At 37.4% G+C, this 26,102-nt stretch overlaps 2 protein-coding genes across 7 annotated transcripts in view; both read left to right on the top strand.

The window, feature by feature from the left end:
* Window positions 1–11,123, top strand: part of LOC121943257 (solute carrier family 13 member 2-like) — a 14,866-nt gene extending 3,743 nt beyond the window's left edge. The window contains exons 3-15 of one of the 4 annotated variants that reach the window (XM_042486745.2): window positions 1,727–1,793; window positions 4,356–4,484; window positions 4,591–4,727; window positions 5,153–5,400; window positions 5,514–5,576; window positions 5,940–6,111; window positions 6,525–6,647; window positions 6,737–6,946; window positions 7,187–7,281; window positions 8,943–9,058; window positions 9,154–9,315; window positions 10,532–10,669; window positions 10,988–11,123. In XM_042486745.2, the coding sequence (XP_042342679.1) occupies window positions 4,386–4,484; window positions 4,591–4,727; window positions 5,153–5,400; window positions 5,514–5,576; window positions 5,940–6,111; window positions 6,525–6,647; window positions 6,737–6,946; window positions 7,187–7,281; window positions 8,943–9,058; window positions 9,154–9,315; window positions 10,532–10,669; window positions 10,988–11,116 (1,692 nt within the window). In that variant the 5' untranslated portion in view covers window positions 1,727–1,793; window positions 4,356–4,385 and the 3' untranslated portion in view covers window positions 11,117–11,123. Of the gene's footprint in view, window positions 1–1,012; window positions 1,794–4,355; window positions 4,485–4,590; window positions 4,728–5,152; window positions 5,401–5,513; window positions 5,577–5,939; window positions 6,112–6,524; window positions 6,648–6,736; window positions 6,947–7,186; window positions 7,282–8,942; window positions 9,059–9,153; window positions 9,316–10,531; window positions 10,670–10,987 lie in introns of those variants that run through there. The other 3 variants (XM_042486744.2, XM_042486743.2, XM_088078890.1) reach the window with 3 other exon arrangements.
* foxn1 (forkhead box N1) overlaps window positions 11,088–26,102 on the top strand; it is a 27,503-nt gene continuing 12,488 nt past the window's right edge. Inside the window, exons 1-2 of one of the 3 annotated variants that reach the window (XM_088078891.1) lie at window positions 12,596–12,612; window positions 12,786–12,905. In XM_088078891.1, coding sequence (XP_087935017.1) covers window positions 12,865–12,905 — 41 coding nt within the window. In that variant the 5' untranslated portion in view covers window positions 12,596–12,612; window positions 12,786–12,864. Of the gene's footprint in view, window positions 11,214–12,595; window positions 12,613–12,785; window positions 12,906–26,102 lie in introns of those variants that run through there. The other 2 variants (XM_088078895.1, XM_088078893.1) reach the window with 2 other exon arrangements.

Genomic DNA, 26,102 nt, shown 5'->3' with positions numbered 1-26,102 from the left:
AGGAGTTTATTTGACCCTCCCACCCGGACTTTGTCGCTCTACACATTATGGTGCCCCATAATACAAATGACACAGGTGCTGCCCTCCAATTTTCTTTTTTATTCTTCTGATATCTAAATGTGAAAATGTCTAAATGTGGATAATTGAGGAAACACTATAATGTACTATATATCTTTTTGCCCTTAACTGTATAAGCTGCACATATTTCGGAAATATTCTATTTACAGGCTTAAGAGCGTATTGTTTTACCTTTTATGATTAACCTTTTTATGCGTTGCTTGAACTATAATTTACAAAAAATAATGAAAAAAACTCAACATAAAACCATTCTAAGAGCAAATAGAGACCTAAATCCGAGGTCACAAAATGACAAACGTTAAGTCTCCAGGAGTGTAAATAAGAAAATGATCCAAATGATCCATCAGAAAATGTTGTCACGGATCATTTTTATGTCTTTGTTTATAGATGAACGTCTTGTTCCGTATTTATATTAAACTTTCTAATCCTTTGAACCATACCAACCGTTAAACTAAACACTTTGCTCAAGCAGGGTTTATTTATCATAACCCACAATTACAACCAAGTAAATACACTCTTTTATTTGTTTAGTCACATTTACACATTTAAAAAAAATAGTTATGAAATTGTCTTTAAAATAATTTCCTATAACTGTTTTGGTTAGCCCACCAAACTCTTTTTTCCCCTTTTTTTCTCTTTGTCTCTTAAGAGGATTTTTTTTTACAAATAAAAGTCAAAATTTAAATTACAAATGGTGAAATTGCAAATAGTTTACTTGTTTGTTTGTTTGTTTGTTAACCCTAACCCCTAACCCTGAAAGTAATTGTTCCTGTGCTGAAACTGTCACGAACTTTGACCTGAATTTAAAACCAACTCAGGGTTTCTTTTAACAGTCAGTCATTACAAGCTCCAGTTAAACCCATTTAACCTTTTTATCACACACACACACACACACACACACACACACACACACACACACACACACGCACACACGCACACACACACACACACAAACACAAACACGCACAAACACACACTTGGAGGATGATCTGGTTTGTCTGCATGTCAGCCTCTGGCTTTTCATCGGAATCACATTGTTTCTTCTAAGTAACGCCTACACGACACGCTTACAAGGCCATTAAGCCTGTTATCTAATAGAACTGTTTTTACAAATTGCCCTCTCCTTCTACAAGACATTGACAACACTTTGTAGTTTGTTTCAGACATAGTCAGGAGTGATTTTTATTTGCCTTATTTTGGGGTTAACATGCCGTTTCACTCATTTTCACAAACAGTGATTAAGCATCATTCTCTGCACTGCTATATCAAGTGCCCAAAGGTGAGAAATGGTGCTAATAATCAACATTTTTAAAATTTTTTTTTACACCTGATGACAAAGCAGCTGCTGCATCTTACAGTCAAAATCAAAAATATGAGCTTTTCCTGAAGATTATTGGTCCTGGATGCTTACCTTATCTAGCCCCTTCCAAACACATGGAAACACTCCCTGTACATGTGCGACCCTCTCTATAAAGTTAATTTTTAATCTTTTTTCAGGGTTATATACTGTATATACTGTTATATATACCGGGAACTGTCTCTTAGATAGTATACGGGTGACACTAATTATTTTCCTCTCTCTTCTTTTGGATGTCCATCACACTGGTTGGATCATGGCTGGGTTTCTTACATGGATGTGGAGGTATAGGAATTACATTGTAATAGTCCTGACACCTCTTTTACTTCTGCCTCTGCCCCTGATCATCCCGACCCCGGTAAGAACGTGAATATATGTACAAGTGTTTTTCTGACATGTGACATATCTGCGGACATAGTTTACACTTCAGACATGCTGAATAGGGATGGCCTGTCTAACTGCATGATGTCTATAGTCCAAAGCTGTACAATATTTATTGAAAAAAGGGTTAGTACAGAAGGTTTGAAGTGAGGTTGTATAGGTTGCTCATCCATAGACAGTGTAATACACAGCAGATGGCAGTCAGCACACCCCCAGTTTGGTGAAGCAAGCTGGAATCAGGCACAGAAGTTGAAGCAGGGTACGGGCATGGACAGGGGTCAACAACAATATATATATATATATATATATATATATATATATATATATATAAGTTACCTGAAAGTCAGATTTGTTTTAGCAAGACATCAGCACCATTTCTAGCCATGATTGTGGCACCAAAACTGGATATTTTAAGCAGAAACATGATCGTTCACTAACCGTAACCACATTTCTTTGTGTCTAAACATAGCCTCAACTTAACCGCAGCATTGTTTTTACTCCTTTTTTTAAAATTTATACTCAGCTGCAACAGTAATGTTTCTTAGTTTAAAATCCAGGAGCACTTTTGATTAGTGGGAGTAAGCAGTGCAAAGGCCACAGTGTCCTGACCTTAGATGTAATAAAACCCTGTTGTAAAACTGACATTGCATGATACATAGGGGAAGTGTGTAGAGATTGTCTCAGTGGTAGAGGATGATATTGGATAGGGGTGTTATTTGAAGATTTGTTTTGCTGTTAATGAGGCAAATACGTGCTGATTCTGCTGCCTGTGACCGTAGTATTGAAAGTGATTGAAAATGTCATTTTACCTTTGAAGAGACTGGAGAGAGAAGAGCAGAGACTCATTAAACAAACATCAGCAGCTGATGTATTAGAGCACTACATTATACTGTTTTTTCTGATACATACTAACATGCAATTTACTGGGGAGGTTGTATAAGTCAAATTTTGCTCAGAAAATGATTATACTCGGTCTTTTCAATCAAAAGAGAATCTATTTTAAATCCTGTCTTTTTTTTCAAATTAAATTCTTAAATCCAAAAAGTATATTTGAGAAAGGGAGAGGAAGAGCCCTAATGGTACTGTATCCGAAGCTGTAGCCAAATTTTGTGAAACCACTGCAATAAAATGAAAAGGACAATCAACAAGGATCAAAGGCCCCAGTTCCCAGGGACATTTGTTGCTTTACATCGTCTTCTTAGTTGCAGCGTGTCCAGGAAAGTCCTCCATCGGTGACCCGTTGTACTGTGTAATCTTTGACTATGATGAATTAAAGTGGGATCATGTTCAGTGGCTCAAATATTAAAATCTCTATTCCTTTTCATCTTGGCACAATTCATGTACATTTTAAAGGGACAGTTCATCTAGAAATAAACAATACATACTCTATCCTCTTACTTGTAGAGCTATATATCAATCTAGATTGTGTTGGTGCGGTCAGCAGAGTGTTGGAGATATTGGCTATGGAGATGTCTGCCATCTCTCCAATATAAGAGAAGTAGATGGTGCTCAGCTTGTGGTGCGTGTGGTTGTAACAGCATCCATCTACTGCTTGCTCCACCCGCACCACTGAGCACCGCAATGTTACGGCCCAGCTGAGGAGAATGCTGTTAATGTTTACATCAAGACCAGCACAAGCTTTTTATCTAGTTTGGTAGAAGGACTTTAGTTCCTACATGAAACTGCTCACAACAGTGTCTTTGGATTATCTTCAGTGACCAAGTCATGCTTTTTTGAAAGAGACATTGCTATTGAGTTTTTTGTTTTTGTTTTTTTTGCACCACAAGCCGAGTACCATTTAGTTCCATTATATTTGAGAGGAGACAGACATCTCTACAGTCAGTATCTTCAGCACTCGGCATCTCACACCAAAACTATCTCACTAAAAAGAGGAAAAATATGTATTTTTGATGTAGGCATGAAGTGCCCATTTGATAGGAGATGAGCATAAAGCTGTTTGCTGTTAGTACAGCATGATAATAATCCAACATGCAGGCGCAAATAACAAATGATAATAGACAATACCAATATAACTGAATTGATGAAGTGATTAAACACAGGGAGTTATTATGAAATATAAAGTGGTAAGTAAGGAAAATACATGGCTATTGTCATTTTTGAAAAAGAAATGAATCCAGCAGCAGTTACGTTGATGTTTGGTTTGCCTTACAGACAAGAGCACCAGTTTACTTTGTGTGACTAAGAAATGTGTTATGTAATTTTTTTTTATGACCGGTAGCATATGTTTGATCTGCAGAATTTCAACACTAAGCATCCATGTGCCCGAGTCTAGTTAAAAAAGAATTTACCGCACTGGTTACTACAGTCATCAGAGAATGGTTAACCATGCTAACTGATCTAAAGGTTAGCCAAGGTTAAGACGTTTATGATATGTTGTTGTTCCCTTATAGGCTTTAGCTTGTGTTTCTCTTTCAGTAGCCATCACTTGTACATGTCTTACGTGCATAAGACTGTTTATGTGTAAAATATACTGTGTATTAAGCATGTTAAACAACACAGTCCTTGTCTGTCATTACAGGAGGCAAAATGTGGCTTTGTAATAATCCTCATGGCGCTGTACTGGTGTACAGAGTGTATCCCTCTTGCTGTGACCGCCCTGCTGCCTGTTATTCTATTTCCTATGATGGGCATCATGGAGTCAGGGGAGGTATTTCCAATCCATATAGTGTAGTCACATTTTAACAAGAGATTTCTTGTCATTAGTTTAACATGGATTTTGATTTTGGTACTCTTCTTTTTCTTTCCTTATCCAGGTTTGTATCCAGTACCTGAAAGACTCCAACATGCTCTTTATTGGTGGGCTGCTGGTGGCCATCGCTGTTGAGCAGTGGAACCTGCACAGGAGGATCGCCCTTCAAGTACTGCTTATTGTCGGCGTGAAGCCATCTTTGTAAGAAACGTTTTTCTTCACATACATGCTGCAGCTACAATATAAAGTGTGTGGATACTTAACTCAGTTTAACTCAACATCAATTATATAGCACAATGAAATAAAATAAACACCAAAGATAAAATAAAAAAAACTGATTAAACTGATTAAACTTCAAATTAATACTGTAACATTACTCCAAATTAATAATAATAATAAAATCAATAATAATTTAATAATAATAATAATAATAATAATAATAATAATAATAATAATAATAATAATAATAATAAATAAACAAACAATAAATAGATGGGGGTAAATACCTGTAGCCAGGTACCAAATGATGTGGAATGCCTTTCTGGAAGAATGGACGCATTTTTTTTCTCTCTCTTTACATGTTTACTTAAGTTCTTCATTAATCATCTGTTTTGCGTCCTCTCCAGCCTAATGATCGGTTTCATGAGCACCACTGCCTTTCTGTCCATGTGGATCAGTAACACGGCCTCCACAGCCATGATGCTGCCCATCGCCAGCGCTGTGCTGCAGCAACTGTGTGACACAGAGGCCAAAGCTGAAGAGAGGGATTACAACCTATCTGTTGCAATGGAAGGTCAGGATAACGAGTCCTTTGAGTTGGATGACACCAGTGAGCGCAAAGCAGTCAAACCACAGGAAAGCAGCATCAAGATGGGTGCGTGCAAGTAGCAGTGTCTCTTTTGCACTTTTTAGATATTACATTTTTATTTTTAAACTCTTTGGTTTTTTTTGGTTTTTTTTTACTGTTGTTCTAATGGTGTTTTTTAGATGCAAATAAAGATGGTGACAGCAAAAACATTAAGGAAATGCAGGAAAAAGACATGACATCAAGTGAGTTTTTTTTTTACTTTGTGTTTGAAGTAATAGCCTGGTAAAAAAGAATAAAAATAAGGTCAGCAGAACTTAGAAGTTAGAGTAGTTAAATTACAAGCCAAATGTTCTTGCTGTGATTTGCACAATGTTTAAAATCAAATCCTAATCTTAAATAGAGTGCTGGCCCTGTTTATACCTTTTTTTGGGCAAATTATTGACCAGCAGTTTGATTATGTCACCCAAGATCTCAGTAAAAAATTAGCTGCTGCTGTCGTGAAGGTATATGCCAAGCTAAACTTTCATAAATTCATGTTACATACAAGGTACTCCAACAGTTAGGATGTCTTTTTGCTGCTTAAGGTATCAGCTCTGTTGTTCCAGAAATTTGTGACAGGAGTCCCGAGGCAGAGGAGTGCCAACTGAAGAGGGAGCAGAAGTACTTAAAGCTGACAAAAGGCATGAGCCTCAGTGTTTGTTACGCTGCCAGCATCGGTGGGACGGCCACCCTCACTGGAACCACACCCAATGTCATCATGAAAGGCCAGATTGATGAGTATGTTCCTTACAAAAGCAAATAAACACACACACACACACACACACACACACACACACACACAAAAAACAAACACAGATATGAGTAATATTCCTATGACTCAGGTGGCAGAGAAGGTCATCAAACAGTTGAAAGATTGTGGTGCGTGACAAGTAGTGTAAAAGCGCTTGTAATTACAAAGGCGCTATATAAGTTCAAGTCCATTTACCAAATAACTGAGAAAATGGTACAACTACTTATTTCTAAAGGGTGGCCAAAACAAGAATAACACCTCATTGAAAAAAAATTACTTTTAAGTTGGTTGAAAAAAGTTTTAATGTAACTTGTTGGCAGTTACAGACTTGAGAGCCCAGCCATGTGTCCATGTTCTGCTGTTTTCTGATCATTTTTCTGATTTTTTAAATCCTCAACAGACTCTTCCCTGGTAATGGAGGCATAATCAACTTTGCAAGCTGGTTTGGCTTCGCATTCCCCAACATGGTGCTAATGCTTGCCTTGTCGTGGTTGTGGCTGCAGTTTATGTTTTTGGGTTTTGAGTAAGTTTTATGTCATCTGTTCTATTAATTCATTATTGCTACCAAAGCATCCAGATTCTAAAAAATCTAAATTTTCATGTGTTTTCCAGCTTTAAAAAGTCCTTTGGATGTGGCAAAAAGAGAGATGTTGACAGGGAGGCCTATCAGGTAATCAAAGATGAATACAAGAAGTTGGGCAGAATGAGCTTGGCTGAGAGCTGCGTGCTGATTATCTTCACGTCGTTGGTTCTTCTGTGGTTCACCAGGGAGCCTGGGTTCATACCCGGCTGGGCCACTGTGCTCTTCAACAAAGACCAACCGTGAGTACAATAAATGTTACACACAGCTTCTCATTACTTTTCACTGATAAAGTGAGGAGGTGAACAATTAACCAAGCATTGGCCAAGTGTCAGAGGAGAAAATAAGGGTTTACTTTTCAGCTTATATCAAATTTAGTCTCCATGTTTCTGACTGTTTGCCAGTCTGTAGATGTTTTATCTTTGAATGATCCAGTGCCTTTTTTGTGATTTGCAGAGATTTCAAAAGTGTTTTCTCATCAGGTTCGTCACAGATGGCACTGTGGCCATATTAATGTCAGCACTCTTGTTCTGCATCCCGTCTCATTTACCCAGATGCTGCGGGCGGTCTGAGGATGGTAGGTCAGCCAGCATGTTTGTGTTGATTTTGTGTGTGCAACAGGTACATTAGTATATTTATGTTATTTTAAAAAAGGTGTGCAAACAAGTTGATGTAGATTGATTTGGTGTGAGTTGTCAAGTGTTGGAGATATCAGCTGTTGAGATGTGTGCCTTTTCTCCAATATAATGGAAATAAACAGCACTTGGCTTGTGGTGCTCAAAGCACCAAAAAGAAAACAAAAACATTTGGAAAAACTCAACAGCAAAGTGTCTTTCCAGAAATCATGACCCGGCCACTCAAGTTAATCCACAGATCTTGTTGTGAGCAAATTCTTGTAGAAGCTAATTTCTTTCTTCCAAACTACTTTTGCAAACTGAAGTGTACATCTACTGCCAGCTCAAGTAGCAGCTCAAGTCACGCTGTTATGATCAAAAGCCTCTTGTCCATGAGCTGATGCGCGCTTCCCTCTGCACTGTGATAAAAATTGAGTATAGTTTGTTGACAAAGAGTATGCGAAATATCTTGAGTAACTGGGTCATGATTTCTGGAAAGAGAGATTGCTGTTCATTCATGAGCACCACAAGATGAGTGCTATTTAGTTACATTAAATTGTAGAAAAGTCAGACATCTCTGCAGTTGTTATCTACAACACTCAGTAACTCACACCAAAACAATATAAACTGATAAAAAGCACTACCCAGTAAAAGGAAAAATACTGATTTTTGATTGCGGGGTGAACTGTCCCTTTAATACTTAAAATGGGCACCAACGTCTAAGTTCTCTATTTTAATATTATTCTGTCATTTGCTGGGTGACACTGATGACATTTGGACTGAAACTACGTAATTCACAACGTTTTAAGAGGAATACGAATATATATGTTGATGCAAGAAGGCGGGAACCTGATTTCCTCTCAACTCCATCTGTGCACATCTGGACAGATCTGTGGGAAGAGCTCATTTATGTTGTATCACATTTTATGTTTGCGTCATGTTAAAATTGTCACATGAAGATAATGGTTTAGTTTTATAAGTAAGCCTGTCTTCTTTCTCTGTACAATAACAGACAAAGATTCAGTCAATAACTTACCACCTGTGAACTCATTTTGTTGATTTGGTGTTTCCTAATAAACATTATCCCCACTGCTTCCTGAGTTGTAGCCTGATAGCCCCAAGGTCAAGCCTGTGCAGCAGGACATGCTGTGCTGATCCTCAGACAAATCACTCTTTTATCAATTATTTTTTTTCTCTTTTCGTAACTTAAGTTAAGCGTGTCCAGCTCCTGCCTTTAAGCAACAAGTCCTTTGCTTTTCCACCTTTCTACAAGTAGCAGTGTGTTTTGTAGACAGAAGAGTGACACAATGATTAACACACTTGTTTTAAAACGTTTGAAACAGACTTTGAGGTGCCAAAGTCCATTTCTTACCTTGGAAATGAGAAAAACACAAGTTTAAAAGAACTGATCCAGTTAAACCACATTTTAATTATAATTTTAATGACTTTCCAGTTTATCACATTTTCTTTTTATCTTTATGGACCGATTTATGATCTTGGGCTCTTATCTGTAGACAATAAAGACTAGACTTTTTTATAGTACATATTTATGACTGTCCTAACCAGTGGTTGAAAATAAACTGTCACCTCTAAAGATTGACTTTTTTTCTCCTTGTGTTAACAGGAGCTCCTGCTGAAGCCCCTTCACCTCTGCTGAATTGGGACATCGTCCACGAGAAGATGCCTTGGAACATACTTTTGCTTCTGGGAGGAGGTTTTGCATTGGCGCATGGAAGCGAGGTAATGCAGTTAATCATCAAGTCAATATTTTTCTGATAATTATCTTCTCTGTTAATGTTTGGACACTGATGTTTGTTTTCCCGCCGTGCATAAAGAAATCTGGACTTTCGGTGTGGCTTGGAGAAAGTCTGATACCGCTGCAGAGCATCCCTCCTTTTGCCATCTCCATCCTGCTGTGTCTGCTGGTGGCCATGTTCACTGAATGTTCCAGCAACACGGCCACCACCACGCTCTTTCTGCCAATACTGGCCTCCATGGTGAGACAGGATGTAGTACTCTCTCAGTCTCTTAAGTAGTTGTTTGACATTTTTGGAAACTATGCACATTCATAAAAGACAGCCTGTAGATGCAGTGACTCTCTGGGGCCAGATGCATAAAAATGTGTGCATATTCATGTCTAAAACTGTGTGTAGGCACAAAGGCAGAAATATATGTGTGTGCATTGCCTTTGTTCGATTTATAAAGTTCTGCGTGCGTTGGATTGTGTTTTATAAATCTTGATCATTGTGGTGCTAGGTGCACATGCATGAGCCTCATTTCCACGCCCACAGTCATAAATGTAAAACGACCTGTTTGCATATCAATACTTGTGCCTCTACACCACTTTTTAGACTGGTCAATGAGAAATATGGTAAAGGGAGTGCAATATTACAAACTGTGTCACATTGGCAGGGTTCTCCATTAGCGCCAGAGCAGCACAAATTTCTGTGTAGTGGTATATTGCTATTTTTGGCCAAAAAAAAACATGTCTGAAGCTGCAAAGCATTATAATGAACGTAACACAACTCAGTGAGTTTAAATGAGCCTATCAAATTTACTAATTGGTCTAAATTAGCAATTATTTATATATTTTGCCACAAGGTAGCCTTTCTGCAGTGGGCTATTTATGATTATTATGTACTTTGCATCACTTGCATTTAAGATAAACATATCTGTCCATGCACTATTAATTCTTTATTTTCCATCAAGGCTTTTCCTTTTTTTGGATTTGGAATCCATAGCTAGCCTTTAGGGAGACTCGAGACTAGCCGTGATTGAGGTTTTGCAAAATCTAGAGGAAAAGGTGCCACACCGTTGGCGTATGGTGCACATTTTAGTTGATAAAATGTTTAAACATTTTTTCAATTCACTGTAAAGGCTACACATTTGGAAAATGTAAAAATCATGTTAGGAATAAAACAATGATAAATCAAATGAAAATGTGGAAAAATATATGCATTATTAATTTCCATATAGTTTTTTTGTCAAAGCCACTGTCAGCCATTGGAGAGGAGCTAAACAGCTGCAGGTTGTCAACCCCTGGATTCAACAAGCGCAAAACAACATTTTAATTATTGAGCTTTAGAACTGATGGAAGGCTACCCAGGCTAGCTGTTTCCCCCGCCACTGAGCATCTCCCACCATGGAGCCATGACAGATTTAGACTTGCCTGTTTAGCATGTGTGAATGTCCTTTTATTTTTTTTTAACCTAGGCCACCGCCATCAAGATACATCCACTCTACGTCATGTTTCCCTGCACCATTGCTGCCTCGCTGGCTTTCATGCTGCCTGTAGCCACTCCACCCAACGCCATTGCCTTCTCCTACGGCAACCTTAAAGTCATAGACATGGTGAGACCTGTCAGAGAAACCCCATGAGTGTGCTGACATGTACACAGTGTTTTGGATAAAGGCTCATATCCAGTTTTTAGATAAGCAGCTTATAATAATCCTTATATCTGATCATTACTGTCTATTTACATACACACAATAACTTTAATGTTACCATGGAAACTAAGCTCAGACACACTGAGCAGCAAATGCAATGTGTATCTCAAAAAATTGGGATTATTACCTTCTCTGACAGGGTGTTGACAGAACACTGTATTGCCTGTACCAGGGCACAGATCTATTTTTGTTTATGTGGTGGTATTTTTATGCTTGTTTCAGGCCAAAGCTGGGTTCATTCTGAACTTTATTGGAGTCATAACCATCAACATCGCCATTAACACATGGGGCGTGGCCATGTTCCAGCTGGATACCTTTCCAAGTTGGGCTAATGCCACCCAAACTCCTTGAATGTGAATCCAGGAAAAGAGAAATGGAAGAAACTGGGGGAGATTAACAATATCTGCTGCTTGATCGAGATTCCACCACTGGAGGGCCGGGCTGTCAGGTGACTTCGTATTTTTGTGTAAATCTTCCCTCCAGTCAGTGTGACCTGATGTGCATCAAGGTCTGTCCTTGAGTGATGAAACAGGTTCCTGTATGCAGCAGTTTATCTTATATACCTTCATATTGTGATGCTCTTCAGAGACCAGCTGGAAATGCTGATTGGAAACACTGGAGATCAAATCATTGATGTTTTGACTAAACTGAGTTCTTTTCATTTATATGAGTAATCATTTGGACTGTCAACCAAGCAGATTTCTTTCAACGACAAGACATAACATTTCAAAACACGTGTAGATGCAGGCAGAGGCCAGTCTGGATGGTAGTGAGAAAAATACTGTGGCAAAACTGTGACATAGTGAGTCCTCATTGTATCTGTGATAAGGAGGTGAAGTGAGACAGTATTTTAGAGGAAATATGTATAGAGGTCAATGGCGAGAAACAAATAATATTTTGATCGAATTGTGCCATGATTATTTTTTTGACAATTTAAAACATAATTCTTCAAGCTAAGAAAGTCGCTGTTTGTTGTAGTAGTATTTAGTTTTTTGTGAACCGTCATTTATGTCTCCTGTCTTACACAATACACACCACCTACACCTTCCAGCCAGCATGCTAGTTAACTTAGCTATGTTCCACGCATAAATGTGACATTTATTTTGTAACATTATCACCCTCGATGTGATTTATCCAGGGACTCCTGGTCTTTCTATCAGCTGGGAGGCAAAAGAACAAGCAAGAGCTGTTGCTCATGTGAGTCTTTTCCAGCGTGAAACACAAAGGCGCTGTAGCGTCTGTAAGAGAGGAGGATATGCCACTTATACTGCTTGTATAGTCTTCCTTATTACATATTTTCACAGTCTTGTCATCTGATTCAAAATGACCACAAACAAATGCAAAGGAAGTGCAAAGAGACATAAAATGACTACAAAAAACGGGTGAAACAACCACAAAGAGACCCCCCCCCCCCAAAAAAAAACACAAAATGACCCTAAGGAGATACACAATGACTACCAAAAGACACAAAACACTGAAAGATTTACTACAACTACAAAGAGATGCAGAGATACGATACTGAACCATAATTATCCTTACTTTCTCAGCAAATTATAGACACTGTTTTCAGTGCAAGTTTGAAAATACTGTACTTGCTTAAAACTAATTTGTCTGTCAACGAGAGAATATTCGGCTTCCAGGAAAATAAATCTTTGGAATAGAGATGCTGCAGGATCAAGGACTCGCTGTAGTTTTTTAAATTGTTAAATTTAATGACGGGATCAAATCTCATTACCATCCATAGGATTAAGACCATTGGGGTCTTCCATTGATTTAAAGAGAGTCAAGAGGACAGAAGGCAAATCCCTTCAAAGGATCAATGTGGGAGAAATACAAAATGATTGAAGGTAAGGGAAATCAACTGCAGGCAACTGATCTAAAACATTTAATTGCAGTCTTTGGCAGGGGCCCATATATCTACTGTATATAAAAAGCAAAAAACGATTTTGTAATGGTGAAAGTATACTAAGAGGTCAAATGAGTAAGCAGTTATGAAATCCAACATTTTTGTTTTATCTAGCCACCGTTGTGGTAAAGACTGAACGACGGCAACATTCAGAGGCAAAACTGTCACTCGTGTTGAATAGCTTCTCACAATAATGGAAGTTAATGAAGGTGTGATGCAGGAGAGTTGTCAGAGGTAAGAAAACATCTTTATATCACAGTGTCTTATATCTTGTGTCCCAGTTTGTGTTTTGTGACTTTTTAAAAAAACAGACGGCATGTAGGATATTTGTGCAATGAGGTAACTGACTGTGTGCAACAACTGTTCTTAGTTAGATGTAAATCTGCACGATGCATAATATCAGCATTTATCATACCGTCTGGAAAGCTTTACCACTTGACTGTACTTAACATTTTGTTTTTTAATAAGGGACCTGAATTGGTAATGCAATGGTAATTGTGAATGTAACATACTGAAAGCAGTCATTTGGGAAGACAGCTGCACATTTTATTATTAAATATCCTTGGGACAGGAAAAGTAATAGCTGAATACATATAACCTCACCCTGAAGTCAAAAGGTGAAGTGATAAATCTCACTGCCTCAGGTACTCTGAATATTTTCAAAAGACTCATAAATCACTGTTTCTAATGACATAAAACATTGAATTAGATTTTCCTTTATATCACACCCATGTTCTAATCTACCAATACCTTTTTCATTATAGAAAAAAAACACAACTCTTATAAAACAAATAAAAATGAAATGGCATTGACAAACATGTTGCTTTATACCTTTAAGCTGTCTGTCTTAGCAAATTAAAAAAATATATTACTTTTTTTTGGGGGGGGGGTGCAGGTTGTCAAGGTTTTTAAAAAAAGAAAACACGGAGTGCATGTTTTCTTTTTTTAATACTCAAATAAGCTTCATTGTATTGTAGCATTCTTAGATATGAAACAGAAAATTGACCTATATACTCAGAGCTTTCTCCTGAGTGCTCAGTATGTCTCTCCCACTTATTGTCTATGGATCAGCTTCCCATGTTATAATTGATGTCGTCACAAATTAGAGTTTAAGTTCTCTGGTTTTTGGATTTGGGAGAGAGTTGTTTATGTGCACTAATATTTTTGGACGGTTTAAGACCATAGGAAAACATGCATGAATTTTTAAAAAAGCTAAGTGACTCACTGGGAACAAGGTTTTGTCAAAACACTCCGTAGTTGTGACTAATATCATTTAAATAACAATTAATCCCCACACTTTGTTCCAGGTTTTAATGATGAAATGTTATCTTTTATTTAAATGTTCCCACTCACAGTGGCATTTTCCAGAGAAAAGGTGTGCTACTTTCAAGTGTGAGTTGTGTGGATGTGTCCTCATTGAATAAGGGTTGAGACATCTCAGTCACGACAAGTATGTTTCTGTAAACTACAGATATGTTACATTTTAACGTTTCATAAGCACAATATCAACATTTTTTGAAGTGTGTAGATCTGATTCCACGTTTATTAGCTGATTTTGTTATATCTGGAGGTCTGGAGGTAGAGGAGGTTGTGGATGGCTGCCTGGCTGCAGACTACTGTTTGAAACCCAGAAACAATGCTGGCTGTTTTTTAGTGAGTCATCCCTGCATTTCCAGTGCTGATTGTACCACTAAATGTGGGTGTTAAAAGCCAACACCAAGATTTTTTTCCTAACCAAGTGGTTTTATACCTAAACATAAACACATTTTGACCACAGTGTTGCAAACTTTTATTTTAGGCCATTGGGTTGGTTAATTAATCATGGTCAACAGTTCAGTTCTGGTTGGGGATCTTATTGCTTTTTTATCCCCCCTCTTTCTGCCTGTTTTCTGTCTATCTTCACTGTTTGCTGTCAATAAAAGGCTCAGTTTTGTAAGCTTAATTGACAGTTTATTTGGTACATCAAGGTCAGGTCCAATGTTTTTGAATTGGAGCCAAAATAAATATTGTAAAAAAATTGGGGGCCAGTTGCTTCTCACATTCTATTTGTAGCTAAAATAAAAAAAATCACATACAGATTAAAAAAAAAATCAGTTGAAAAAGTGCTCAACACCTGAATGCCATGGCCCTTCGCTGTCGACGGTGTCATGCTTCTTTGTTCGTTTGAGTTTTTATTGCCTCTTAATGTAAACACACTAGTTTTGCCTGCGTAGTTCCTACTTGGTGCATGTCTACAACTATACAATAGTCCAGTGGTCTTGCTTGATAAACCAATATTGTGAGGTTGGCCACATCTAGTATATCTTAAAGACAAGTGTCCGAGGAGCAGGATTGTTCCCTGGGACAGACTTTGCTCATGCCTGGTCGAGCTAAAAACGAAGCGATCTAATGCAGTAGTCCTGCAATAAATCCGCATGCAGGAAGGTTACACAGTTCAGGTTTTATTGTCTGTTTTGTGGGTGTTTAGACTGTAGTTGTGCTGTTGAATTGTTGTTACACAGGAGCTGTTGATGGTAAACAACTAGTTTATAATCATTTTCTTGTCAGTTAAAGTCACTTTAATGACTACACAGCTATGCTAGTGTAATTTGTCACTGCAAGTGTGTAGCAACATGTTTTCATTATAATCATCAAGGCTACAAGGCTTGTAATGCTGGAGGAAATTAGGTAGTACTTTAGCACTCCCGGTTCCCTCATCTCAATGTCAGTGTTTTTTTTTTTGTTTTTTTTTAATGTGTTTTTGATTATAAGATTCCCAAAATAAGGTCTGCAGTTTACTCAAGCTTAAGAGACTCTCACATTTTGTTCAACATAAAATATGTTGTTAAATACCCCACTTGTGAATTTTGAAGCTTTTATGTCTTACAATAGGTGGTTGCTAACAAGTGACTTAATTAGACTATAGAATGTCATCAAGCAGAACTGTGCCAAACATGACTTCACAGCCTCGTTTTTGTGGTGAGGTTTAAGTCATGTGACGGTAGTGCAGTTTGTTTACAGCCTAATGTTAGCTTTTTACTTCTGGCAATTGCATTTATCCTTCCAGAAGGATAAAAGAGGTGTTCATTTATGAACTTTATCTTGCTAACAAAACTTAGTAAAATCTTAGACGTTTGTTTGGCACAGAGTATAATTTTTGTAATTATACAAAATCCAACAGAAAATCTGACTGGCTTTTTGACAAGAGAACCAGGGCATGACTAACTTCCACAGCTACCTAATTAACACATAATCCCTGCAGCTTTTATTGAGATATCCATCAACATGATCACAAAACCGCAAAAAATTACTTAGATTACTTACAAATTATACAGATGAGTCAAAATAACTAAACAGCTGTTGAGCCAACAGGTGCTAATTCAACTTGGATGACAAGGCACTGATTTCCATAAAGCCGAATGTTACTAAGTTGCTAAGTGTAGATAAGCGTGAACATCAGCATGACTACATCGTTAGTTGTCAACATGTTATAATTTATTTTTTTGTTTATGAACATTATTCTTGAATGCGTGTAACACGCATAGGCGACCTCGTGACTCAAATTAAAAATCTGATATCTTGGATTGTAAAAACTTTGATTCATGCTTCATGACACTGACAGGTGATTATTAGAGTAGTAGGAAGAAACAGCTTTATTGCTTTTATATCACAATAGGGGTAAATATGCTGAAACTCTGCAAAACACGATAATTGCAACTGAGAACACCCAGGCACTGGAACAATTATTTCCTAGGAGACAATGAGACTTTCACTGAAGTGGCCCCTGAGATCTGTTCCCACATTGCTCCCTCCTCAAGAACTCCACCTCTGGCAGAAAGAGCCTTCGGCAGCAGCTTCGCTCGGCACTGTAACTCAAGAGTTTATTCAGTCTGTAATGAATCCTCTATCTCTCTGTCATTCTGCCTCGCCCTCTCACTAAGGACAACGTTTGTTCAAGGTATAGCAACGAGCAAAGGCGAACTGCTTTCCTGGTTCATTGGAAGGATAGGATAGGAATCTACCTGCAGTGACATACCTCTGCTCCCTCTCCCTTGCTCACTTTCTCATTTATTTCTCTGCCTCCTGGACTCTTTCAGCCTCATTCTGTCACTGTAAAAGTTTTAGAAAGGATCTAAATTACTCAAGAAAAATAATGCTTAAAGACACCCCCATGGAGCATCTTAAAACGAGCATGATGGTTCTGAGATTAGCTTGACTTCACATTCTGCAGACCTCAGGAGCTTGATTGATGGGTATGTCAATAAAAAACATTAACTCCTATTGGCAATAAGAAACTGACATTTCCAGATCAACTGTTTATTTTTAGCTATTGCTTTGTTTTTGCATGCTTGAAATGCACAACTGATTCAGTCTGTGTTTCCCTGTGCACACGTTTATTTTGCACAGTGTAACAGTGAAATGAAACTAGATCACATTTAAGACAGCCTTTGCCATGGGGCGAGCTCAGAAACCAGGGCACTGCGCCCACTCTCTACCACTGGCTGTGATCAGTAGTGTATCTTATGTCCCGTTCAGACAAGTAACCATTCAGTCAGGCAAAGAAAGACTGATGGAAGGAGGAAGAGAGCGCTGCCAGCTGCCAATGACTGCACCAGTAGATGTTTTGGAACCTGTTGCAGCAGGTTTTTCTTTCTGTATATCTCATTGCTGGGCTAGCCTGGATGGGAGCCAAACACACACACACACACACACACACGCATGCACACATGCAGAACAACACACACACACACACACACAGACACACACACACACACACACACACACACACACACACACACACACACACACACACACACACACACACACTAACACACACACACACAGAATGAGGATGATATTCCGAGCTGCCAAAATCTGAAACCAGCCCATCAACCATTTCCATACATATTTAGACAGTCAGTCTAATCGAAGAGCTTCACTTTGAGCTTGGAGCCTGAGCTCAGATGATGGCAGAGGTTACTGATTGAGAAAATCTGACTGAAGCTACAAACCCACCAAGAAGAGAGGGGGCAGTTATTGTTTGCAAAAGTTAGGTGAGTTGGTTTGACAGTTTTCCAGTGTGTGAATGTTTAAACTGCTGCAACAATTTAGCTTTTTTTTTTTTTTTTTTTTAACCTCTGTGTGTGTAGAGAGAACACAGTACTGCATTGAGACTGTTGACACAGCTGTAGGTGCTTAATGCAGGTTAACCTCTAGAAGTGTTCTCGTGTCAGCACCTCTGATATAATACTGTCAGTATATAATACTGACAATTAGACAAGCATGGCTTCTCTCTACGTCTTCTGTCATAGACATGCAAAAGCCTTACATAATGATTTTTTTCTGAGGCTTGTGAAATTTTGGGCAAATTTTAGGTATTTGTACCTTACTTGAGTATTCAAATGGTATGTAACTTTAATAAAGTTGCATAACATTGGAAATGAGTCTTTATGCTTCTACTCCACTGCATTTTAGAGGCAAATATCATCCTTTCTACTCAACTACCAGGGCTGGAAATAGAGATCATGCAGGCAGTGTGGTGGTTTAGGGGCCTGTAGGGGGGACCTCAGGCTCTTGTCAGTGATCCAAATTGTGTTTCTGCATCAACTTTGAAAACTATTTAATTACATTAATAATTATTTTCTATGTTTTTTTTTTGACATATACATTTATGTAATGATAATTGCTGGATGAAATGTATGTAGATGTCCTCTGTCATGTCTCTGTTTGATCATGTGACAAGACTATTTATGGTAGCTGGTTTACATTCAAAATTTGAGTACTTCTTCCGCCACTGGTGGTGGCGATGAGATGTGTGTGCTCTAAACCTCTCTACACTTTAGATTAATATTCAGAGTCATACTTTATTGTCCTCAGAGGAGGAAATTTGTTTTCACCATCTGTCTCAGAACAGTTAACACACAGGATGTACACAGATAAGAGCATCACCATAAAAAAAACCCACTAAAAGCATATCTGTTGCAGTATGCTCAGCTATTTAACACATTAATGGTGTGGGCAAAGAAACTCTTTCCCAAAGCAAGATTTCTTGCAGAGTGGCTGTCTGTACCTGTGAGCAGAGAAGAGGATGAAGCATGCGTTTACAGACATTTTTCAGATCAGTTTAGAAGAAGAAAAAAAGCATCTGTTATGTTTTGTTATGTAGGTTTTATTGACAGTATCGTATTGTTGTGAGCATCACAAACTGTTGTAGATTTTCAAAGCCAGTCCCTTTTTTAGGGACAGAGCTGTACTATCATACTACTTTTCAAAGGGGCGATAACTTTATATTTTCACTCAGTTTTAGTGTAGTAGTTCAGTCAAAATACTGCAAATTAGGTAATGTAGTACAATAATGTTCCTGAGTTTGTAGCATTAGTAATATCTTAGAGTAAGGAACTTATGGAACAACAGCAAACCTGTTACCAAAAAACCAAAAGCTTAGTTTCAACCTGACATAAATGCATTGATAGAAATCCAAACAATGTGAAATATCCTGCCGGATGCGGTTTTATTGTAATTTTCAACACCACGCCTTAGCTGAATGGTGGTTGAAGTTGTCGCACTGCAAAATATGCATCAGGTGATTTATTCATATACAGCGCTCCAAATCCCACGTGATCTTAGAGAGCTGATACTGTGATTAAACGTCATCCTACAGGACAAATCTCTGTCTTTTGATCATTCAAACAGCACGTGTGATTTTAGGGAATTCCAAATAAATTAAGCACAACTGTTACATACCAACACTGCCCCCGATAGGTTTGCTTCTCCAAAGGATTAAGGATGCGCATATAATAATAAAAACATGAATACTCAGTCAGTGTTACCATGCATATGAGTTATCACCGCCCATGAAAACTACGAAAATATTTGCAGGTAGGCGTCCTGGATAGGGGAGTCACAGGATCATATTAAGGTAGTACTGATCCCACAAAAGGTTACATGGATTATTTACTAATTATAGTGCATTACTTTTCGTTGGTATGAGTATGAACAATGAATGAGAACCGCCTGAACTGTTACATGCATAAAAATAATCGTCTGCATTGTCTTGTCTATAACTTGATGGCTGGTACTTGTTGACAATTGTTTGTTGGCTTTCTTTCAAGCCTCGACAGTAATTTGCATTTGCTCTGTAAGATCCAAAAACAAACATGATTTGCATATAGGATCAGAAGAATGATGACTGCATGTGATGATTGAAGCCTAGTGTGAGGTTTTTCTTTTCTCTATTGGAGCCCTTTCAGAATCACTTCAATCAAAAATACTTGTTCAGTATGTGTAGAACATAATTATATAGGGTTTGACCAAAATGGATGTGAATGACAGAGACAGAGTTTTTCCTAACTTTGCACTTCAAAATACATACATAAAAAAAAGATTAGCAATATCAAGCAAAATAGCAAAATAAATATATAAAAGGTGAGAGTAATAATTTGCAATCAGAATGTCTTCTGACAGTATTACAATATCATGTATTATTTTATTACTATTGCTGATACATCAACATGTTGCATTACTGCTGTTGCTGGTAGGGGTGGAAGTTTTAATTTCTGTATCTACTGCTAGATAGTTTGATCTATAACAGTGCATAGAATTAAAAAAACAACATTTTGTTGAATTAATAAAACAGTGTTTTGTATAAAAAAAATTCTGCAAAGTAAATCCTAACTATAGCAGTCAAATAAATTGGCTTGTACAATAATATTTTTTTTATTTTTCTCAATGATAAGATTTCACACTGTCATGATAACTTCTAATTTTTGTATTAGCAATTTAAAAAAAATCACTATCAATGCTGTCTATAGTAAACTTTTGCTTAGTTTACAACTTTAGAAGTCTGCTCATTGTGAAAACTTTCTTTAAACCCCCTTTTTATTTTACATAATATCAAACAGCTTCACTCTAGTGCAGCTTCACTCTAGTGCCTACAGCATGCTGACTGCCATCTGAAGTGTTGGCAGTAATTGCAGGGATTCATGTAAATAAAAACAAACCACGACATTTGCATATTAGGAGCCCATCACGTTACTGGCCTAAAGCCGAGGAGGTTAAAAAGAGGAGAAGTCACTGTTTCATTTCATGTCATATAATGTGGGTTCAAGACATGCTAATATTTAATTGTTGTTTCGATCAAACAGTTGTCACAAAGGAATGTAAATTAAACACATCAAAGCACCCTATCCACTGAGGATTAAGGCCAACATTGTTTACATTGTACCAATGGTACTATTCCTTTTCAGAAACAGTCTGTACGGTATAAATGTCTACAAAGACAAATACTTTTTTTACTGTTTTATGCTCATACAGCATCTGTGCTGGCCCCAGTTTGTGACTCTTGTCTTTTATGATTACAGTCACCCAAACCCATCACGTTTCTGGCCAAAGGCCAAGGAATGCTGTTGGTGCATGAAACAGCTTAAAAGGTTCCCATTTGTCAAATCCATCATCACTGAACAGTCAGATAGCCATGTGAACACTAAAACAGGTTTTACTGTAATCATTCCTCCTGTTCATCCTGGCCATGTAAACGTCCCCTGCTGATGTTTTGAATATATATCTTTCATCAAGAACTGTGGATAGAAAAGTCTATAGTTTTATATACAGCAGTGCATTTGAAAAAAAAAACAACAACTTTGTATGTAAAATATTTTTCAGTAACATGACTAGTAACTAAAGCTGTCATATAAAAGGGTAATGCCACATTAAATAAAATAAAATAACCCCCCCCCCTGAAATATAGTGGAGCAGATAAAGTGTAAAAAAAAGTTAAACTTGATTAAATACAAAATACTTCAAACTGTAAGGAAATGTATAGAGTTACAACGGATCATCCAAATATCCAAATATCCAGCATAATAAAAAATTAATAAGTTCACAGTTTTGTATGTAATAACTTCTAATTTCTACATCAGCAATGTTTTTAAAATCACAAGAATCAATGCAGTCTTTAGTAAACTTTCACTTAGTCTGCAACTTTTTAAGTCTATTGATTGTGACAACAATTTTTATTTTTTAAATTTCTTTTCACTCCCTTTTTGATTTTACAAAATATCAAAGAGCTACACTGTTGTACCTAAAGAATGCTGGCTCTGAACTGCTGGTATTAATAAAACCAATAAAACCAATTATAAATATAAACAAACCACAACATTTGCATATACGGAGCTCATCACGTTTATGGCCATCGGCCAGGAAATATTGTTAGTGTATGTCACAGCAGGTGCCCATATGAACACTGACACAGGTTTTGCTTACTCTAATTGTTCCTCTTGTTCATTTTGGCCATTTAAACATCCCCTTCTGTTGTGCCCCTTGTGATCTGCTTGAAATTTAAGTGATGGGGGGCCAAAATCTATAGTCCTCCTGCCTTGCAAACATTTACTCAGAAGTTTTCCAGATGCTAATATGAGGCTCCTACAATCTGAGTTTGATGAATCAAGTGGCTTTTAGTACTCTTTGTGTTACACTCTCTCAGCCGAACAGGAAAACACAAAGAGGACTTTTGATACACAAAAGACTGTAACTCTGCAAGATATCTACTTAATTTTACTAACTCAGACTGCCGAAGCTTCACTTTTGTTTTGAATACATATTTTCACCAAACAAGAAATGTGGATTTTGTCCCAAAAAATCTATAGTTTTACATTAAACGGTGCATCAAAATTTAGTAGAATTACAGCTTCACAGTTATGTCTCTGTGAATCAGTCGAGCTGCACTTACAGTTGACATCCATGTCTGAAAACATGGATGCTTCACACACTTCTTCCCGCTGGTAGAAGATCTAAATAATCAGCACAGTTTCAGGGTGGACATTCAGTATCTGACCAAATGTCTCCACTTCTTTTCCTGAGTTATGACATCAAACAATGGCCAGAAAAGTGTTTCTGCAGAACATTATGATATCACAGTGAAGTTGACCTTTGACATTTTGGATATAAAATGTTGTGACATCATCATTTTATCCTATTAGACATTTGTGTGAAACTGTGTCATGATTTACAAATTATTCTTGAGTTATAGCCAAAAACATGTTCTGTGAGGTCACAGTGACCTTTGACCTTCGAACACCAGGATCTAATCAGTTCATATTTTAATCCTTGTGAATGCTTGAGCCATATTTGAAGATATTCCCTCAAGCTATTCTTGAGATGTTGTGTTCACAAAAATGAGACCTTTGACCACCAAATCACTTCATTGTTCAGTCCAACTGGATGTTTGTGCCAAATTTGAACAAATTCCTACATGTTATTTGTGAAATATTGTGTTCACAAGAATAGGATGGATGTACAGACATACAGATGTACATTCGAAAACATAATGCCTTCAGCCTCAGCCATCGCCAGAGTGGAGGCATAAAAACAAGTGACATGATTTGCATATAGAGAGCTTATAACGTTAATGGCCAGAGGCCAGAAAACGTTGATGTCACAGTTTAAAGGGTTCACATTTGTCAAATCTTTTGTAACTGAACAGTCAGGTGCCCATATGAACACTGAAACAGGTTTTACTTGCTGTAATTAATCCTCCTGTTTATTCTGGACGTCCAAGATCCCGTCATGATGTGCTCTTATTAGTTTTGAATATATATTTGCACCAAACAAGGACTGTGGATTTTGTCCCAAGAAAATCTATAGTTACATTTTAAAGTAACTCTAAGAACATTTTGTGTGTAAAATTAATAAAACAATGTTTTGAATGTAAGATATGTATCACTAATGTTGGTAATAACTATAGCTGTGAAATAAACAGGCCAGTACAGTAATAGTACTATAAAATAAACAATCCCTCCTGAAATGTAGTGAAGCAGATAAAAATTGTAATACTGAAGTAAGATGCACATAACTCAAAATTGTAAGTAAATGTACATAGTAACAACGGATGCATTAAAAATCCTGCAAAGAAAAATAAATCAATACAAAATAAAAAGACCTTTTGGCCTAGTATATTAGAATAATATATTAATAATCCTTTGTTGTTTCTTATTTTGCTCAGTGATAAGATTTTACAGTGTTGAAATAACTTTTTCACCCCTGTTCTTTAAAAATAAAATCAACAGTTTTACAGTAGTGCCTGCAGCATGCTGGCTGCTATCTGAGGTGTTGTCAGTAATTGTACAGATTCATGTAAATAAAACAAAGCATGAGATTTGCATAGTAAGAAGCCATCACATTTCTGGGCAAAGGCGAAGAGAATAAAAGGAGGAAAAGTCACTGTGGCATATCACATCATATCATTGGGCTATAACACATGTGCAGAAAAATCTGCTCTAGTCTAAAGGCTCTTTGGCTGGCGGACTATCACAGGATGTGGAGATGATTGATTCGTTACACTGAGACATCAGCAGTCGGCCTTGGGTCGGAATATAATTTATACAATAAAGGGGTGAGAGTTACAACTCCGCATTTACTGAAAAGGTACTTGTACTGCTGTAAAGAAATACTTACAATATAAAAATGTTAAATTGTATACTGGCCGCCATGTTGTTCCCAAATATTCTATCAGGCGGGGTTAACCCTGAGCGGAAACCATCATTGTATTTCTAGCGCTTTCTGCTGTAACCCTCCAATTTAACAGCTCCAGCTACATTGCACATGTGTTGAACCCAGTAGTTCCCATGGGGTCAAAGACTGACCCCGGCCTTCTTTGAACAGCCTTGCTGAAGCGCAAAGAAATGTTGCTGGTGCATGTAACAATTTAAAGGACAGGTTCTCATTTTTCAAGTAACTGAATAGTCAAGATTAGGTTTTACAGTGTTGTGATACCTTCTAATTTTTTATATATTCTTTATATTTCTATATGTTCTTCAACTTTAGAAGCCTTCTTATTGTAAAAAAAAAAAAAATAAACCCCAAAACAAACAATTGCTATTTTTTTTTTTTTTTTTATAAAATATCAAACACTTAAACTGTAGTAACTACAGAATGGCTGCCATCTGAAGTGTTGGTAGTAATTGCAGGGATTCATATACATACTTGTAAAAACAAACCACAAGATTTGTATATTAGGAGCCCATCACGTTACTGGCCTAAAGCCGAGGAGGTGAAAAAGAGGAGAGGTCATTGTGTTATATCATGTCATATAATTAGGGTTTTAACCATGTTACTGGTATTACTAATTGTCAGTAACATCTCACAGTTGTTACAAAAGAATGCAAACTGGGCACGTCTAACCGCCCTGCCAACTGAGGATAAAGGGCAATCGTAATACTGCACCAACGGCACTATTCATGTTCAGTCAGGCTTTATATTATAAGAAGACACAAATACAAATACTTGAACCATTAATTGTTTCACACTCATGCATTACATTCAGATCTATGCATCACAATTTCTAAAAAATTAATACTCAGTGAAATTTGTAGGGTTGTTTAACAATACCTTCCACTGTTTTTAATGGTGTTTCTAGAGTCCTTTTTGTTAACCAGTTTTCCAAGTTATGAAAGCATTTCCTATATCCAGGATATTTCAAGTTACAAATGCTTGATTTTCATTAATACTGCTAATAATATTTTCTTTCAAATTTTGGTTTAAGTTGTGCAATTTGAAAAGGAGAAATGTCAAGTATGTCATCTTTGTTTGAATTAATATAAAGATGCAGTGTTGAATTGGTAAAGAAGTTAATATTTTTTATTGTGCAGCAGATTTAATGTTTATTTATACAAATGGTTAGAAGAGTTTTTGAGGTTTCTGGAAATACCCTAAGAACAACACTAAATGTTACTAAATGACTGGGTGATGTTGTTTTGTCTTCTCAGGGAAAAGCCTATGCCTAGCTCTATAAGTCAAATACAGTGCCAACCAAGGTCATAAGTTTTGTTTCAACATGGCAGGAGGGGGGTTGGCATCCTCCCCCAGGAGATTTCAAGCATCAAAAACTTAATATCCTGCATTCTGGTAAATTTTCAAGCATCAATTTGTGCCTTTCTGCAACATTTTATAGCATAAATGTCTTAAATTTCAAAAAATAAAAGTTCTCCGCTACTTTACAATAGGCGATGTGCCCCCTGCGTCCCCCTTGAAATCTACACCTGAGAGGCACACAAACTGAGACTACATCTGCACTTATTGAACCTGTACATAAATGGGTCATCTCAGGGACTAAAACAGCCAAAAAGATTTGCTCACTGCTCAGTTTCTTTTAGTGATCTCAACAGTGAGAACGTGGCATACACACACACACATTCACACACCATTGCTGGAGTTTCTCTTTCTGTAAGTGCATCCGTTCTGGCTGGTGGCAGCGTGTCTGTCAAGCAGATGAGAGGATTTGTTGCCACAGTGGTTAAAAGGCAATCTCTCAACTTTCACCTTGACACTTTAGCCTCCTTTGATGTGAACAGAAAGAGCTACGATTGCTACTTCTCTCTCTCTCTCTCTCCCTCTCTCTCTCTCTCTCCATCACACACACACACACACACACACACACACACACACACACACACACAC

The sequence above is a fragment of the Plectropomus leopardus genome, chromosome 6 (genome assembly GCF_026936395.1).
Source record: "Plectropomus leopardus strain MGB_pleo_1.0 chromosome 6, ASM2693639v1, whole genome shotgun sequence".
NCBI lineage: Eukaryota > Metazoa > Chordata > Actinopteri > Perciformes > Serranidae > Plectropomus > Plectropomus leopardus.
The sequence above is the reverse complement of the archived record's forward strand: the minus strand, read 5'-3'. Positions and strand labels throughout refer to the sequence as shown.